At 42.0% G+C, this 19,158-nt stretch overlaps 2 protein-coding genes across 10 annotated transcripts in view; one reads left to right on the top strand and one right to left on the bottom strand.

The window, feature by feature from the left end:
* Nucleotides 1–6,846, bottom strand: part of LOC125740709 (cadherin-2-like) — a 52,959-nt gene extending 46,113 nt beyond the window's left edge. For all 4 annotated transcript variants that reach the window (XM_049012237.1, XM_049012238.1, XM_049012239.1 and 1 more), the window contains exons 1-2: nucleotides 6,605–6,846; nucleotides 4,146–4,254 (exon numbers count right to left, since the gene is read on the bottom strand). In XM_049012237.1, the coding sequence (XP_048868194.1) occupies nucleotides 4,146–4,254; nucleotides 6,605–6,661 (166 nt within the window). In that variant the 5' untranslated portion in view covers nucleotides 6,662–6,846. The remainder of the gene's footprint in view (nucleotides 1–4,145; nucleotides 4,255–6,604) is intronic.
* A 2,837-nt stretch (nucleotides 6,847–9,683) lies between these two features.
* On the top strand, nucleotides 9,684–18,376 carry LOC125740712 (uncharacterized). 6 transcript variants are annotated; one of them, XM_049012246.1, is made up of 12 exons: nucleotides 9,684–9,948; nucleotides 10,274–10,293; nucleotides 10,886–13,073; nucleotides 13,658–13,844; nucleotides 14,419–14,530; nucleotides 14,930–15,120; nucleotides 15,379–15,471; nucleotides 15,553–15,708; nucleotides 15,865–16,082; nucleotides 16,361–16,520; nucleotides 17,127–17,266; nucleotides 18,275–18,376. In XM_049012246.1, the coding sequence occupies exons 3-12, from the start codon at nucleotides 13,053–13,055 to the stop codon at nucleotides 18,290–18,292; spliced, it is 1,296 nt and encodes a 431-aa protein (XP_048868203.1). In that variant the 5' UTR covers nucleotides 9,684–9,948; nucleotides 10,274–10,293; nucleotides 10,886–13,052; the 3' UTR covers nucleotides 18,293–18,376. The 6 variants fall into 5 exon arrangements, 3 of the variants coding, with proteins under 3 accessions (XP_048868203.1, XP_048868201.1, XP_048868202.1); XR_007397741.1 differs by lacking the exon at nucleotides 14,419–14,530; XR_007397742.1 differs by having other exon boundaries at nucleotides 9,684–10,293.
* The last annotated feature ends 782 nt before the right edge of the window (nucleotides 18,377–19,158 follow it).

Genomic DNA, 19,158 nt, shown 5'->3' with positions numbered 1-19,158 from the left:
ACATTAGATTAACTGGGTTCACACTTGGTGTGGGACAAAAAAAAAAAAACACACTTTTACAAAACCAGCAGCAGAAGATGTATCGGGACCCAAGGGGACATTACGAGCAAGCAGGAATTAGTAACGGCGCGCAAATGGAATCGCTGCTCACAGGAGTTCAGCTCCCTTAATGGATGCTTTCCCTGCTTAATAAAAAAAAAAAATGTAAGTAACCATTCAATCCATGATCAGGCAACAGAGGTGCCGCTTAGCAGGATCCGCTTCCCTGTGATCTGCAGATGCCACAGTGGCGGTATCAGGCCTCTGGTTCTCTCTCAGAATAGCGGGCGATCACTAAATCCGCATGTTTGATTCTCTCTCCTCCACCCGTGCGGATTTGTTGACCTCGCATGTTTAAACTACACCGTAAACCCCCCCCCCCAACTGTGTCCCTCCCCTCGGCCGGCTCCCAGCGGTGATGTTCACACAATGCAATGCCGGCGCTAAAGGGCACCCTAACCCTAGGCAAAACAGTCCACAGACACGGGATTTCTCTGCTAGCGGTGTAGCGCTAGTTAATTAGCTAAATCCTAAATGAAAAATTTAGCCTATGAAGGGAAAGTAGGATACAAGTGGGCAGGAGCATTGGGGATGGATGGGGATGAATACACAAAGGTGTATTCAGTCAGACTTTTGGGGTTTTCATTAGCCTACTTTCTGAGAACAAAGCTAATACAACAGAATATTACACTCAGGCTATATTAGCCGTGGAAGGCTAATTGTGTTAGCATTGGAAGGCTAATTGTGTTAGCATTGGAAGGCTAATTGTGTTAGCATTGGAAGCTCTCGCTACATGTAGCTTGCAAATATATATAAAGTATACACATCATCAACACCTGACCAGACTTTAACACAAAGCCTGTCTGCTGTGTCACCGACATCGTTACTGGAGCGAAATGAAATCAAATGTGCAGACGTGTTCCTGGGAACGTCATTGCTCTTTGAAAGGTGGTGTTCCACGCTGTCAACAGAAGCTTGCAGCAAAAACCCTGATATTATGAACTATTTATCAACCATGTTGCCACGGCGCCTATTAAGCGATCCAATTTCGATCAAGCTTGGTGTCGGAATAGCGTGGTGACGGAGATTAAGACGAGCAAATTAACTGTCTGTGGGCAGCTGTCGGTAAAAACTTTTTACGAGTCGTTTCTCCGCTAAGGTTCGTTGGGAAACCACTATATCATTACTAGACCATGGGAATGTCAAAGGATAATTTGGGAGCACCCTGCAGCGGTGAAGGGATATCGCCTCTCCCACTTCAGCAGTCGGTAGCCTCAAGCTAAATAATAATTCACTTGACTCCCACTCATCTTTCCTATTAAACTTTATCAAATTTGGCTGATTGAGGCCATTAAAGGCTAAAGCAGCAGCTATTGGCTTAGGCAGATTCCAACAAATGTCTATTACCCAATCTCTGTCTCACAAGGTCACATTCAGGGCCCACCCCAGCCCGGAATTATTGTGCAGCATATCGGCAGCCGGAAAGAACTCTTATTTGTTCGTCCATTGGGGGAGGGTCCTAGGGGGTTGCTGTGCACCCGTCCTGTGGTATTCACTCTTGTGAAATTCCCCTGCGCCCCAAACCCCACTCTGAATGCTAAAAAGGTCCATCCCCCCATCGCTTCCCCGCACCCCCTCCTGGCCTGTCCTGAATCACACTAGACCAAAAGCTAAACACGCCTATGTCCCCCGCTGACCCTTCCTGAGCCTCCCCGCTTGCCCTCTCTACCTCCCGGCTGCCATCAGCTCTGAGAAATCTCTTTGTCACACAAATGTAAGGTCTGGGGTCCCTGTCACCGATTAGTGAACCAAGAGACTCTCATCCTTTATCATTCAAATAACACAGTGGCTCCTCATACACACTCCGGGTCAAATCCCGCTACTGTACATACAAAGACCCCCATAAAAAGTCTACAGAGCTCCACTGACCCATCCCCCCCCCCCCCCCCCCCCCACACACACACACACACACGTTCATCTTCGCAAAGCCTCGGGTGCTTGGAACAAGTAGCAGAGACGTAACACGCAACCAGAAGTAAAATCAAATGTGTAAAAAAACCTGACGCAAACTGATCGCAGAGCCCCAATAACAAAGCTATTAGGAGTCAACATCGCAGCCATTCATTAGCAGATGAGAATTCATTACCATTATTCCACAGCGCATGACAAACCCACCCCCAACCCCCCACTGGTCTATTGAAATGACTGAGGACTGATTCCCACTGATCGGGGTCTCAATAGGAAGGCGAAACAAAGGGTCGTTTGATTACAGCAGGCTGGGGTTCATCCACTGCGGACCCAGCGAAGGAGAACCCATCACCCCAAAACATCAAACGGCGACTGAATACACCAGCTTAATCGGATGCCCCCCCCCCACCCTGATACCCAACCTAAAATCCTGTCAGACTGGGTAGTTTCGCTACCTGCTGAGCAATCCAGAGCGAGAGGACATCTTTAGTACAGAAAGCTGCCCTCCAGCCCCTTTCACAGCATGCTGGTGGCGGTAGAGTGGTTCTGAGCTAGGCGGCCATATTGATTATACAACCCAAGCTAAGGATGCGTGTGACGCTCCCTTAGACTGTCGTGTACCACGCTGTGCCACTGTTGTGCTCTTCCGCATGGACGTGAATAACTAGGGAAGACGCACGGCCGTTAAGACAGAGGTGCTAAAAATCGATTCCATTTTAAATTAGTTTAAACGGCATCGCTAAGAGGCTGAACCCTCGCCCTGGCTGGAAAATGCATGCAGTCCCTTTTCTGGAATTCCTCTGATAGATCTTCGGCTGCCACTCTTTGTCCATGTGGACATGGGGGCGTGGCAGGGTGTGAGACAGGATAGGCCGTGATCAACGTAGGCCGTGCTAACGCACGCACTGCTACCCGGATAGGCCGCGATCAGGGTAGGCCGTGCTAACGCACACACTGCTACGCGGAGAGGCCGTGATCAACGTAGGCCGTGCTAACGCACGCACTGCTACCCGGATAGGCCGCGATCAGGGTAGGCCGTGCTAACGCACGCACTGCTACGCGGAGAGGCCGCGATCAAGGTAGGCCGTGCTAACGCACGCACTGCTACGCGGATAGGCCGCGATCAGGGTAGGCCGTGCTAACGCACGCACTGCTACGCGGATAGGCCGCGATCAGGGTAGGCCGTGCTAACGCACGCACTGCTACGCGGACAGGCCGCGATCAGGGTGGTTTACATTCCCTCGCTCGCCCCAGCTGTCTCTTGGAGCCGTCACAATGCAGCAGAGACAGTGTGGACTGTTACAGCAGCTTATCTAGGAGTCGGATAGGGCCTGTAGCCCCAGAGGTGCGATGCACCTACTAAACCTCCTGCCTTAATTTCCTGCAAGAGGTACCTCCCTTATCTGACATTTGGGCTTGGGTGATTACTCCCATACGAACTGTATCACATATTACGGCTAAAAGTTCCTCAGCACAGAAATATTAAGCAAATAAATAAAGTTTCCTCTAAAATACCTTTATATTTGTACAACTGGGTGACTTGTGTAGTATATATATATATATATATATATATACACACACACTTTAACCATAAAATGCAAAGCTAAACTGTCATCTACGAACACTGTCCGCCCCCCTCCCCCCTTGGCACATGGATGGGCTCAGAGTCCCTGAGTCACACAGGAGGGAGTTACTAAAATGGACTTGTCGGAGGGGGGCACAGCTGCGGCAGGATTTGCGGCTCCGCGAGAGACGTGACGTCAGCCCGCCAGCTGCGGGCCACTGGACGCTCCGTGACTCAGATTTGGACACGGCGACATGACCGGAGTTTGAATGAGGAAGAAGGGAAATACCCGTTTAAAAGCAGAAGCACAGAGCCTGGGACGCTTCACCCCCGCCTTCCTCGTGACATCGCCATCTAATAGACTTTCTTATTCCGATATTCTGTGCACCTTCCTCCTCGCCGACTGAAGGCAGGATTGGCTGATTGGGACATCATCTGCAGGAACCGGGCTCCCTTAGTGTGTAATGTGGGTGCGTGGAGGGGGGGGGGGGCGTTCTCTATCCCGGCACTGACCACCCACAGAGGGGGCGGAGTGACAGACCCGCTAGCGGCGGCAAACTCAGAAATAAATTACCTCTGAGAAAAGGCTGTCCTTCAGTGGGATTCCCAGAGATGGTCACGTCGTATAAGTCTTCCGAAAATCCAGGTTGGCACATTGGGGTCCCTCTGCCCTCTGCAGAGACCTGGGGAGGCAACAGTGCATAAATCATTCCCCGAACGCACCCTGGAAGACCCAGTGGGGGGTTCATCTGTTGTTTTAAAGGGGTCCCCAATTAGCATAATGGGGCCAAATGGGTTAAACATTTCTCAGCGAGGGCAGAGGCGGAGAGAGAGAGGCCTGCCGGCAGCTCACACCTGGCCGGCCACACGGCAGATTAATATTCCGAATAAAGAGCGAGCAGGAGAGGAAATCAGGATGTAGGAGGGCAGAGCAGCCGCCCTGAGTGTCGGGGTGCAAAGCAGAAGGTGCTTTACAGCCATGCGTCCAGTTTACTCTCACTTCTCACACCCTGCTCTCTTTTTTTTAAGGAAGGCTTCAGACAAAGCGGTGCTGGGGGGGCGGGGGGGGGGGGGGGGGTTCTGGGAGGAATCTCAGATCGACCCGTAACCCACTGAGCACTGAACGCAAAGCATGCATAATCCAGCCACTTACAAAGGCGTCCTACAGATGCAAGCCGAAGAGACTGACGGATGGCGATTCATTAAATACGATACACATTTAATTAGCACACATTAGTGTTTTACTGCTTTTGTCTTATCTGTACAAAGTACCTTAAAAATTGCACAAGCATGCATCCATTAACTCCCAGTTCTTAATCAAACAATATAACTCATTTTAATAAATAGAAATAATTGCTGCAGAATGACCTGCATTGCTCATAATATGCATCTTAATGAGATATATTAAACCTTAATATAGATTCAATTTCAGGCTGACATAAATTTAAATAAAATGATTATAATTGATGGCACCAGATCTGCTAATTAATAAAGTATATCACATTTTAAACAAGCGGCTGGTCTGTACCCAGCAGTGCAAACTCAAGCCCCTTCACCCCTGTCCCTATACCACTAGTTCCCCCTCCCCCAATGATGGGACCCTGGAAGAATGTGGTCTGAGCCAAGTGCATTGTGGGAGTCCGTGCCACTTGCTATTTCAATCACTTGAATGGGTATTCGACCACTTCAGCCTAATCCACATTACAGGCGTGGATGTGTGGGCCTTCAGGGGCAAGGGCAATAGGGTGAAAGGCATTAGGCCTATCCCGTAAAATTACCCTCAAATGTTAAATGTAAACATAATATTAAGTAACACCTCCAATGTGCGTTTTCATTATTTATTTATTATTCGACGTGTCTCCTCGTGACGAAATGCTCGCTAATAAATTATTTGTTATTTTACCATAACAGATCGGTCTTAAAACTTAAGATAACTTTGTGCCCAATTTTAAAGACACGGAGTTGGGGGGGACTCAAGGTCCACTATAAACTATTGATAAACAGCGTTCTTAAACTGACGAAGTGCTTTAAAAGGTCATTTAATCTAAACACCGCAGACATCATCACTTATAAATAACAACTAATCCTCCTCTTCTTCGTAACCCAAAACGTGTATTGCGTTCACAGAACTAACGGAAGGTCAATTATGTAGACGATGGGACATTAAAAAGGATTAAAGGGGTGGAAACGGAAAAATCACAATTGCCCTGGAGCTCGCTTGCTGTTTTTTTTATGTATATTTATATATAAAAGAAACAGTGCCTTAGGAGCTGCAATTTAATCGTCAGTGTCATTATTTATATTTGTGAAGATGGACTGTGCTACAAAACCAACTTTGTTACTTCTCGCAGGGAAAAACAGCGCGGATGTTGCAATTCACCCACATATCTCTGGGCCCCTTCCCAAAATACGAAATGCCCCATTTATAAAGTACGCCACCCCAGGTTAATTCTCTACCCTATCGGCTATTCAATATACATAGGATGCTCCAAACTGGTTGCATCAGTATATGTATATTTGCACGTTATCATTTACTATTTATCATTCCTGTTAGGTGATATTCATCATATACGATTTGTTCTGCGGTACTCAATATTAAATTTAAAGTATGGGTGAGCGTTTTTAAGGCGTATTTTATATGTAAAGGAGCGATTTAAAGGTGCAAGGATTCTATTGCAACCCCAGTGATTAGAGACACGAAACCCGCAGGAGAGAGGACAACCTGCCGCTGTTAACGCTACTCATGTTAGCTGTACGAACCCGGTCTAGGATTACTGAAATAACTCAGTCGCCGTACAATAACTCAGTCGCTGTGCAATAAGTAACCAGGCACATAAAAGAAAATGTTTCAAACCCCGATGATGTCCAAGGTTAAAAAAACATCGCGTCGCGGACCCTCTAAGCCCGTAACACTGACACTTCCCGGCAGCATCTCGAAGGGAGGCAAGCGCACTCCCACGGTCCCAACTCAACTCCAGCATTTCGCACAAAAGATAAAAATGAAACAAATAAGAATCGTATTGGAAATATTACCTGCAAAGCAGCCAGGAGCGCAAGCAAAAGCGCTCCCGAGCCCTCGTTCAGGAACATGGATGTATATTTTTATTTCCCCGCTTTTTAGGCGTATCCGTGAGAGATGTATCCTTCTTGCTCGGGACTGACGGGTTTAAAATGTTTCCTACAACAAAGACGGCAGCATGAGGTACCCTCGGCTCCGCACTCCGCTCCGTACTGAGATCGCGGTGTGATACTGAGGCAGTAACTCCGGTACGGAAAAGCTCACACAGGCGCCTCAGTGTCGCCCCTTACTGGCCGCAACCGCATTTTTTTTCACAACTTGTGCCAGTTCTTCTTTCTTTCTTGAAACTGCGAAGGCTGCACAACGCCATACCGGTAATCTCTCCCCGACAACGGCACGAAAATCGCGCATCTTTGTTTTCTTGATCCCCGTGGACGCGTAACGCAGATTTATTATTATTATTATTATTATCATCATCATCATCATCATCATCATTATTATTATTATTATTATTATTATTATTATTAATTCAAATACGTTTTAGAGACGCTGTATTGTCTAGTTCATCTGGTGTACTGTGGTTTTCAGGCATGACTGCACGAGGAGCCTCTGTCCTCATTTCGATAAGCAGAGGGGAAACGGTGATTCATGGATGGATGGATGGATGGATGGTATTTGCAAATTAAAACTGAATATATTGTACATATTCAGCAAAATAAAAGATGCAAGTAATACATATATAAATAATTCATTTATTTTATTTTCCATTCATTCGTCAAACTTCTTACTCAATGCAGGTCTGACGCATCTTACTATTCTTATCATTTATAATTAACCATATGCGTAGTGCATCTCTCATGTATGTGCCCGTGTTCAGTAAAGCTGATATTCAACATTGAAATACGGGCTAAACTTCAAATTGTTCGCACTGATTAAGTGAACACCAACAACAAACGCCTTACAGCTCTGGATTTTGGTACCGGGCAGAATTTTCCCAACGGAGAAAGTGGAGCTCTGATAAAATGAGACCGGATTAACGGGGAGAATTACTGCAAGCAGCAAGGTGAGCCTGCAACCTTTACGGATTTGAGCCGGGGAATTAGTGTTGGTCTGCCACCCCAGTAAAAGAGGCATTTAGGGCAAGGCCCATACCGAGGCAGTCTTTACACTTTCAAGTGCAGCCCTCTTGTAACACCTATAGCATTCTAGCTCGATACTCAATGCATCCAGACATGATCAAGTATCAACTACGGTAGTGCTAAAGATTGACAAAGTAGTTTAATTTTGCCCCAAACACCCAAGGACCCAAGAGTCACCCTAGTACGGTGCTTTAGAGAACAATTTATCAGTGACTATTGATCACATTTCACCGGGAGATATTTCAAAGTTCCTTCTTGTATCGATTGGCCCGGCTCGACAATTAATGATGTTCAACATGTTCCAATAAGTATTTAAATGTGGTGTCATTATCTGTGTCTGTCTGATTTATACTCTTTTAATTTGCGGCCCTATAAATGACATTCTTGGTTGCTAGGAATTCAAAACCAAATGCCTTTTTACACAATAATTAGTCACTGATAACAATTTATATTGGCATTGCATTAACCTATCTCATCTGAGATGTCGCTGTTGATGTGTAATTAATCTACAGCCAACGCTATCGAATCACCTTGTACATTAATTGGCTAAAATAATACCATATCTTCGCGCTCATCACCCAGGAGCTGCTTGATATCAGTGCCAGTTAAGCTCCGTCTACTACCCATAAACAATGCACGGCCCTCGGCCATGCGGAAAGCACTATATGAGAGCGATCCATCACCATCGTCATCATCTTCATCATCATCCATCACTATTAGCACGCCCGTTTTTAAAAAGTAAACATTTCAGCAGGAGTCCATGGATGCGGCTACAAAAACACTATTACGAAGAATTCGATTCTTCAGCCGACATGGGAAAATGGCGTCACAGACCAGATAAATCAATTTTGTTTATACTGTCGTTACACTTTGAATAGATATTCTGGTCAAGACTAAATTGCGATTTCTACACTGAAGCATTCCACTGTAAACCAAGCTCTGGATACCTCAACACAGTCATGATTCTAGACAATTTAAACTGGGAGGCCCGACTGGGGCCAATTGTTCTGTTGGGGGGGGGGGGCAGATGTATTTGACCTTAATGTCCTCCCAGTATTTCTTACACTACATTTCACAAATATGTGTCTCACTCTGATTTCTCGTTAAGACTGTCTTGCTTCCACAAGCTTGATTATTTCGTTCTGTTGTTAACATCGCTTTTCGCCGAGTGAAGCGACTCGGCCACCCAGCGCACCCGCGTCGAGAATCCGTCAAGAAAATGTGCTTACGTTCGTGTTTCGCCTGTTCCCAGCGCACAACATTTTACCCCACATATATAAATGTAAATAACGATAATAATATTACACTTATTTCAGACCAAAGTAGCATACATATTTAGTGGGGGGGCAGCATAGCTCTCTAATGAGTTCGGGTCGCAGTATCCAAAGCCATACTGTACTTCACCGATCATCTTAACCCCCCAGCCAAGCCAACCCCATCTCACCCTATGTTAATTGGGGCTTAATCTGAGTGAAATACTCACCCTGTGTTTTCAAGGCTCAGGTTTCTGGGTGACAGCATAAATTAAGGAAAATTGTTATATAGAAATACTAAAATTAAACAACAGACCATATAAAAATGTGACTGATTATTTTAATGAGTGTGTTACTACTACCATCCTATCTGGGGTTAGCCAGTATGGCTAAGCCTGAGAAAAGCCCCCTGGCAAATTGTACGCTTAGTTGTAGGTATTTGTACCTCTTCGGGTACAGATATGAACTCTGAGGAACATTTTTGTATCATTGGGGTATTAATGTTGTTTGTACCTTGGGGACATTCCTCAGAGTCCATTTCTGTACCTTAAATTATACTAAAAGGTATACATGTACCTGTAGCTATAGGGTACAATTGGCAGACCCTTGAGGGTACAGTCCCATTGATAAACAGAGGTACAGACTGGTACTCTTTTTGTCTGACAGTGTACAGGTTGTACGACTAAAAATGTCTTAATAACAACCCAGACAGCAGCTGACTCCGATCCGGATCCGCATCTAAGCCGGCAAATCCGCGTTACAGTCAAATCCGTTTTACAGCTGCGATACGGACAAGGGCCGGACCTAGGCTTCAGTGGCGGGAACGCAATAATGTCAGCAGAATCAAAGCAGCTACGGGCCGGATCCGGGGAACGAGCGCGCGAATTTTCATTTTCTGGAATCTGACAGGATAACCGCAGCTTGGGTCGAGGCGCAGGAAAAGTTTGAGGAAACAGTTTTATTCCGGTACGTACAAGACACACAGTGCGGTTAAACTGTGTTAGAAGTAAATTAATACCTTTTTGATTATGGTGGGTCGTTAATTGTTAAGTTAATCTTAAAATGTGTGACTTTTGTCGCTATATAGTTTGTTAACCGGCAACTGATCTGACTGTTAGCTATAGCTCTTACTAAAATAAGCGTGGGTCGGTTAATAAAAGGTAACTGAGAGTTATAATACCATGAAATATGTTATGTATTTCAATTAATTGTGTTCTTCGGGTGATTTAGTAGATTAATCGAGAGAAAGTGCAGACATTTGACATTCAATAGCATACTCTCTCCGTTTTAGGTTCGACCACATATCCAAGGGTAAGTGTTTTTTTTATTGTAATATTCTAGCTATCTGGAAAAATTTGAAATACCACCGTGTAAAACTGTTGTCTGATAATTATACAATACAAATTAGGGGGGAAACGTTTAAACGTTAATGAATAGGTCAGAATCTCAGTGCACGGTCAGTGTCTCAGTGTCATTTGGTTTTTGTTTTGAGTATTATTGGCTAGATTCGCCTGTGAATCAAACCGATGCTCCACTCGCATATACCTTCAGAAATCATACAGACATGTATTGAACGCTGTATTTATACTGAACATTATAAATTAGCGTTTCGAGGCAGAATCGTGAGATAATTGTGATATCAGTTCTGAGTGAAAAAGCCATTCACGTTCTTTCTGTAACTGTACCATAGTTGTATATTTCATGCTTTCTATTCTTCATATTTCTTTGCTCATTTAGTTGAATGTGAAAAATTTTTTTAGAGTAAAAATGACTTCAGTCATTGAGATATATATCACACACACACACGCATTAAAGGCACGTGCAGCTAAATTATACTGGCTAGTGGCAACATATTCCTGCAGTACATATGCACTGTAAAGCTGTTTTTCTTAAATCTTTTTAGAGACAATGAAAAGGAGGGAATCTCCATTAACAAGCTCTGGAGTCAGGCGGAGGGCTCGCATTTCTTTAGAAAAACGACTGCATGACATTGCAGAAGACTGTCTGATAGAATCAGAGCAAACAACAGCTGACAGAGTTGACTCTCAGTTCACCACCAATGACACTGATAGCTGCAGTGACTCAAGTCTCTCTCCGATAGATGACCATTTAGATGCACTTTGCACAGATGATACTGGAGGAGAGGCAGAGAGACTAGATGCTTCAGAGTCTGATTCTGAGTCAGAGTCTCAGTTTGTTGACAAGCCAGTCAGCCTTGTTGCAAGCTTAGCCAATTGGTCTGTACAGTTTGGAGTTTCTTTAGTAGCACTCACAGCCCTCCTTAGTTTGTTGAGAGTGTACCACCCAGAACTGCCCAAGGATGCTCGAACCATCCTTCAAACAAACACTGAATATAAAATCCAACAAAAATGTGGTGGTTTGTATCATTATAGAGGTATCTTGACAGCACTGCATGACACACTAACCCAGCTAATTAAGAATGTTGCAGATGGCTTTACTTTTAGATTACAGATAAATATTGATGGCTTGCCATTGTTCAAGAGCACAAATATACAGTTATGGCCCATTTTAGGACTTTTGTTAAGTGTCCCGATGAAGGAACCCATTGTTATTGGCCTTTTTTGTGGTACAAAAAAACCAAATGCCCCTGATGAATTTTTAAGTGATTTTACCCATGAGCTAAAGCAGCTGCAGGAAGGATTTAATTTTAGAGGGAAAAAGGTCTTCATTGAACTGGCTTCGGTTGTATGTGATACCCCTGCTAGGGCATTTGTAAAAAACACAAAGGCTCACAATGCATATCATGGATGTGACAAGTGTTGCCAGCCAGGTGTTTACGTTAACAACAGAATGACATACCCCATAAATAATTTTGTATTGCGCAATGATTCATCATTTTCAGACAGAGTTGACAAGGACCATCACCACAATGGACCACATGGATTTTCTGGTCTAGATGTTGGTATGGTAACTAGATTCCCTCTAGATTACATGCACCTCGCATGTTTAGGTGTCACACGTAGATTGTTAAATGTTTGGCTGAGGGGGCCTTTGAAATTTCGCTTATCCTCTAATGTCGTTGATAGAATTTCTCAAAGTCTGATTCAGATGCGTACATATATACCAGTGGAGTTTGCAAGGAAGCCAAGGTCTCTAAGAGAGATAGACCGTTGGAAAGCAACTGAACTAAGGCAGTTTCTGTTGTATACTGGCTCTATTGCTCTGGCACCACATTTAGATAGTAATTTATATAACAATTTCGTGTTATTTTATACAGGTATTTGCATCCTTGTCAGTCCTCAGCTGTGCTCCTTGTACTGTAACTATGCAAACACATTACTTACAACATTTGTAAGTCATTTTGGGGAACTTTATGGCAAGGATGCCTTAGTGTATAATGTCCATGCATTGGTCCACCTATCTGCAGATGCCCAACTGCATGGTTGTTTGGACTCTGTCTCAGCTTTTCCATATGAAAATTATCTCCGTAAATTGAAGAGGTTTGTACGAAAGCCAGAATTTCCCCTTGCACAAATTATAAGAAGGTTATCTGAGGTTAAAAAGATCAGTATTATTGAGATGCCCTGTAGGAATTTAAGGATGCAACATTATGTTGGACCTGTTCCTGATGGCCTTCAAGCAACAGCACAGTACAGGGAGCTGCAGACTGAGCAATGGTCAATGAAAGTTTCCACAGGTGATAATGTTTTTGCTATAGATGGAGACATTTGTGTCATACATAACATCATTCAGTCTGTGGACGGAATATATGTAGTAATTAAAGTTTTTACACAAATGGAAACTTTCTTCAACTACCCGATGAGCTCTGATTTTCTCAGAATATTTATTGTGTCTCAACCTACAGGGCCATTGAAGGTGGCCAAAGCATCACAGGTCTCTCATAAGTGTGTGCTTTTGCCTTATAAAGAGAGGTTTGTTGTCATGCCCCTCTTACATATCAACAGTTCTAGTACTAGGTTATAGGTGGAGTTGTGGAAAGTTTATGTTTGGGAGCAGAGTAGTGGGCGACAAAATTTATGTTGACTGACAACTGACTTAACTTTTTGAAGAACTGAAGATTAACTGTTTTTTTCCACAAAAGTTTCTGTATGTATGTGCATTTTGATGATGTGAGTATACCCAGTGAATAATAATAAAAGTGGTGCCAAAACTAGCTGCTGCAGCCCATTTGAAACATTTTCAATTAATATATGTTAAATCTTATACATAATAATATATGTAAATCTTGTTGATCATGTTGAAACATTATGGGGCTGGGTAATATTGTGCAAAATCAATATTATTAATTGCACTTCATACATTTATCAATCAACCATATCTTTAGTACAGGAGGAGGTCTTGATGTGAGAGTAAGCTGGTGCTATTTGTTAGCCCATTCTCCATTGCTTTTACTGTACCTTAACCCTGTTGTGACTGAAAGACAGCAAGTGATAAAGATTTCTAACCATAAGATTAAATTATGTACCATAACACTGGATTACACTGTACAATTCCTTGTACGTGTGCATTTTGAATGTTTTGCAACAAAAGGCAGACTCTGCTTGTAATAGAATTCATCACAGAATGTAAAGACATGAAATGACTATTGAAAGAAAATGTTGAGGTTTGGTCAAAAAGGTTTGAGCATAGATTCAAAAGGGGTAGTAATATTTTATGGATTGTGTATTTAAATGTATAACAATTTCTTTTTCAGATGTTTTTGGTTGTTGAATTTCTGGAAACCAAGACTGTTAATATTATAGCCGAGTCATGGTTTGAGGATGGTGTCACTTGGTGGCCAAATTATAGTAATGATGAACGCATAAACAGAGCTGTACAAAAGTGTGAGGAACCAAGAACAGGCTGGAAACAGTATGATGTTCGAGTCCTCTCAAGAACTGGTAAGGATCTCTTGTAGAGACAAAATTCAACCCAACTGTGTTCTGAAATATACGGACTCCATTATGAACACAATTAAAATTCTAATTATGAACTTGCTTTACCAAGATTTGCTTACTTGCTTTATACAAATGTCTGTTACTATGTTAATGTATCCCTTAATTTACATAAATTTAAGTCTGCATTTGGTTGAGTTGGAACACATACTATTTTTTTTGCTATAAACTTGGCATTAGTTTCTTTTCAAAGAAGAGAAAAGGACAGCAGTGTAAATTATTTCTTAAATGGAATCTTAAAAATGTACTCTGCTTAATAAACTACTTAGCTAGTATAGTGACCAATAGGAAATAATAGTTCAACTAGAGCTCAGTGTGTAAATAATCTGCTTTGCAAGACACAACAGCAGGTAAGGTTGTAGCCTTCATGTTGGAGTTCGCATGCATGAAAACAGCATTACTTAAAGGGCCAGATCATGCCACAAAATGGAACTGCTTGTGTATTTTGTGTAAAGTGATACATTTAAGCATTTCTTATGTGTGAGTTTGCATTTATTGACATTTTGTGAATTCTGATCAGGTGATTATCGAAAGGCAAGAGAGAAACTGAGGGCCTCACTGACCTGTAACACGTCTGAGTTACAAACAGACGACGAGGAAGAAGTGATTAGGAAAAGAAAAATTAAGCCAAGGTTTGATATGTGAGACATAGGCAACATTTGAAAATATAAGAACATTTAGGCAGATATATTTAACCAGAGAGGACATACTAGGTGTTGCAAAACTGATATGTTGTGCTGCTATGGTAATTTTCCCTAATTATCAAATACGTAAAAGGTAGTTTGTAGTGTGGTTATTACTTCTGCACAACTTCAAATGACACAGGGATTCATTGACAAGATCTATAGAGTAGACTGAATATTTAGTGCCTGGTTGAATTTAAGCAATTCTTACTCATTTTAATGTAGTTTATTGATGTAGTTTAAACAAACTGAACACAGTCTGATACAAGGAGTCTCTGTCGGTTTTGACTGTTTTTAGTCGTGCCAAAAAATTAACTGTGCTTGATTTTGATTTGTTTTGTTTGTTAGGCACGTTTTTGGTGATACAGACTCGGACAATGAACTAGAAGTGGGTAAAAAGAGGAGATGCAGCAGTATCTCCTCTGCACCAGCACCACCTATTCCTCCACCTACTCCTGACATACCCTCTGATTCAGCTTGCCAGACCTCTACTGGACCTCTGCTAAACCTGAGGCATACTGAATATCCCTGTTTTACGAGTATGTTCCTCTGTTGTCTTTGAATTATTCTGTAAGCACCGGTTATGCTAATATCCACCTATTAAACATTAATATTACTATTCAGTCGGCTTAGTTCTGAAGGACTGACAGTTACTGTAATTTCATGTGCTTAGCAGAACTCAGTCAGATGAGTCATTGAAACTTAATTTACTGCTATGATAGTGAATTATTTTATATACGAATAGCTGTGTTTATTTCTAATATTCACATAAAAATAATGATTGTCATTTTTCCCAGCTGTGCCACCTGCCCCCATTACGACACTTGGCATGCCTTCCAGTCCTCTTCACCACTTCTCCATTAGACATTCTGAACACGGCCGTTACACAGGTACTATACTTTTATGATTACTTTATAAGGCTTTGCTCATGAAAGCGATCACTTACATGCATTCTGCTTTCCTTTCTCCAGCTCCAGTGCATGCAGTTACCACCCCCATCTCTCACATGCCCTCAAGCTCTATGAGCCAGGTCTCTGCTACACCTATTTCTGAAGAACATCAAGACCATTCATTTAACCCCAGGTTTAGACTGGGGAGGACAGGCACTGGACCTATTCCTTGCTCTGGTAAAATTCTTTTAATTTGGAAACTGAGTCTGTGACTAAACGATGTTTAAAATAATAAATATTGAGAACTTGGTAGATAATATTGACCTTGTGACCACATTATAAAAAATATGTAAATCAACTATTTTAATTAAATACTTTCCCAACTCTTTGTAGCCGCTCAACTGCACATCCTAACATTGTTGGAACATATCAAGGAACAGCAGATGCAGCTTGCTGCTATCGTTAATAATCTTGCTGCACGTATGGCGACAGACACTGTTGTTGCTGAAATGCCTCCCAATATCAGTTTGCCACTGGCCACCATGTCTGAAGTTGAGGAGTTGGAGGAGTGGCTTAAAGATTCAAGAAACTCGCATGCTAAGCAAAACATGGTATTGTAACTTTTTAAATTTTAATTTTAAATAAAACAATCATTGCTGGGCCAATATACTGCTTATTGTATCAGATCTCTGAAAACTGACTTCTTACATCGATTAACTTTAACATAGTTAATGAAAACAGCAAAACCGAATAATAAATTAGGTTTAATAAACCCTGAATTGTTTGTATGACATGATTTGATGTACGATCAGGATCTTCTACAGTTGGTTTTCAGTTAGTATGTATACTTATCTTTGCCTTTTTATATGAAATATTTTTGTCTTTTCAGATTTCTGCTCTGGGTGCTACAGGAGGACAAAACGCTAAACGAGTCACATGGAACATACTTTCAAGACTTTTCTCAGATGCAGTAGCCAAAAAAATAAACTGGAAAGGAGTTAATGGGAAAAAGTGCTTTAAAGAAATGCATACAAGAAGTTTGTTGATCAGTAAGTATGGTATATACAGAGAAGCTGGGTATTAGACACCTTTCTTGCAGGACTGTTATAAAAGATGTGAATTTCATGGTACATGGGGCAAAGATGCTACTTTTTTAAAACAGTTTTTTTAACTATGCAAGTTAGTATTTCTTTTAAACATTTCAACATTGCAAGAACTCAAATAATTGGACAATTGGCTATAAATGTTTCTTGGGCAGCTCTGTTTTGTCTCAGCATTAGGTTATGCATGTCTTTGAGTTGACTGATGGTTGAGAGTTTCTATTTCTATACAGAGTTTCTGTACAGGTAAAATATAGTGAACCAACTCATTGCCAAAAGAATTAGCCCTGGAGAGCAAAACAACCCGAGTCCATAAACCTCTATCTCTGTCCTTGCAAACAGAAAGGCACAGCATGTAGTAATTCATCACGTGTAGTATTTCCTCAAGTTGCGCATCATGTGATCAATTTTGATCAATTAAAATTTATATTTTAATCACTGACATAGCTGTTTTTTCCTTACCTGATCTACATCACACCAGAGCTTTCAATCAAGGCCTTATTAGCTTGGGGTTTTGGGGATGCTTCTCAAGTGCTGCATGTTTTCTTTCAACAGGAGCTGTAAGGAAGAACCAGTCTTCCTCCGGTGTAGCAGATAGTGAGGTCGATTCTTACACCATCCGTTGGTTTAACCTGGCGTCTGACCGTGGAGGTGGCCGGAAAGAACGTGCAAGAGCCAAAGAGGCATCAACTGAGGTGAAATTTCTATGGAAGAAGCATTATGGCAGTGTGTGTTTTTTTAGCTTTGATTTTTGCACTTGGTTCAATTTTAAAAATGTAACTTGGGTTGTCTTGGTTATTCTGAGACTTAGACTTGACTCGTGTTCACAACATAGTACAGTTAGTATGTGGAATCATATTCTGAGCAATAGGTGCTGACCTCCAAAAGGAAAAGGACATTTAGCATTTAATGTCATACCCTGCTACAATAACAGTGCTCCCTGAATGCAGCTGCAGCACATTTGTATGGCAAGATATAATATTACAGTATAACCATACAAAATGTATTTCCTAAACGGCTGTCTGTAGCTGGGTCATGCAGCCACTTGACACTGAGCGAAACTTTAGCCTACCGTAAATTGTATTCTGGACCAGCAAAATGCACCGTTATCTTGGGCCCGGGTGACAAAGCAACACCAGTGCTCTACCTTGCTGCCATGGTTAATGCGCTTTGATGTTTTATGTTTCAATGAGAGGAAGTGCCATGTGAATGCAGTGCACAGTGCAGGATTCAAGTGTGGCTGCCTGAATTAGCTCACAGGTGTCACGTCATTTAATGCAACATTATAGAGGTAAAGTTTACATAACATTAAAAAGCATGTTCGTAAGACATGATCAATACATTTAAGAACTATAAAAATAAGATATTTTAAGACTTAAGGACCCGTGTAAACCCTTTTAGAAACAGGAGCTGGACGACATAAAAACTTCATTTACCTGAAATGATTGAACATCGGTTAATCACCCACCTCTCCCTCATGTCACCTATAAATCAAATTTGATTAAAACTTCAGATCACTTTTGTTTCATAGCCTTTGTACTTTTTTGCCAGTATGAATGTGAAATGTCTCCAAAGAGGTCTAAAGAGATCTTAGTCTTAAATTTAACTTTTTGAAACTTAAGAAGCCCTGAAATTTTATTGTTTTTGGCTGAAATCTTTAATATTCAACTAACAGCTTTTTTTCTTGGTCTTTTTGTTTGCAGATGCCTCTTGAGGATTAAGCACTACGTTGGGAAACAAAATGTTTATGTAAAACCATTGTAATTTTGTATAGTTTTGTTTGTAATAAATTTCAAATGTTCAAATTTCTTGAGTCATATTTCATAATGCCAGAAATGCTACGTTTCCAATCTGAAATATAAATGTATTTTAACAAGGTGGTGCTGTCATGTTGCTAAATTCCCAGAATTGCCACTTTATTGTCGTAAAGGAGTTTGTTCCTCAAGCATCTAGTTCCTAGTGGTGATTTAGTTACTAATTTGAATTAGTGGCATAATAAAATTAGCTTGACATTCAGCAAATGTATGCTACTACTTGCTTTACTAGTAATATTAAGTATTTATAAAATCCACGAAATGAGCTGGTCCAGATTCAATACGGATCTGGACCAGACTTGCCCTGATCTGTCCCAAATGTGGACCAGATTCACTACAGAACTGGTCCACATTTGGCCCAGATTTGGGCCAAATCACTATAAAAGAATCCTCATCTGGTCTGGAGCTGGCCCAGTTCTGGTCCAGATAAAGAAAACCGGATCCGCGCCGGTATTGGCCCGTTGTGCCAAAGGACACCGGCCCAAGTCCGTTGTGCGGATCTGGCCCAGAACTTAGGAAGGATCTGGGCCAGATCTGGGCCAAATGATTTTTGCTATCTGGGAATAATCGAATTACCACGTGTGTAGTAATCTGAATAATAAAATATATAAAATGCAATTCTAACTGCAGAACATGGGCTACTTCTACGGGACTCTGCGGTAATGAATTTTAGCTTTAAAAAATAAATAATGCAAGCGCTCGTGCGTTATGGGTGACCCCGGGAGAAGTAGCGGCGCGGACGTGCAGCGGCTCCGTTTCGCTCGAATCGGACA

This window comes from Brienomyrus brachyistius, chromosome 4, assembly GCF_023856365.1.
Source record: "Brienomyrus brachyistius isolate T26 chromosome 4, BBRACH_0.4, whole genome shotgun sequence".
Taxonomy (NCBI): Eukaryota; Metazoa; Chordata; class Actinopteri; order Osteoglossiformes; family Mormyridae; genus Brienomyrus; species Brienomyrus brachyistius.
The sequence above is the reverse complement of the archived record's forward strand: the minus strand, read 5'-3'. Positions and strand labels throughout refer to the sequence as shown.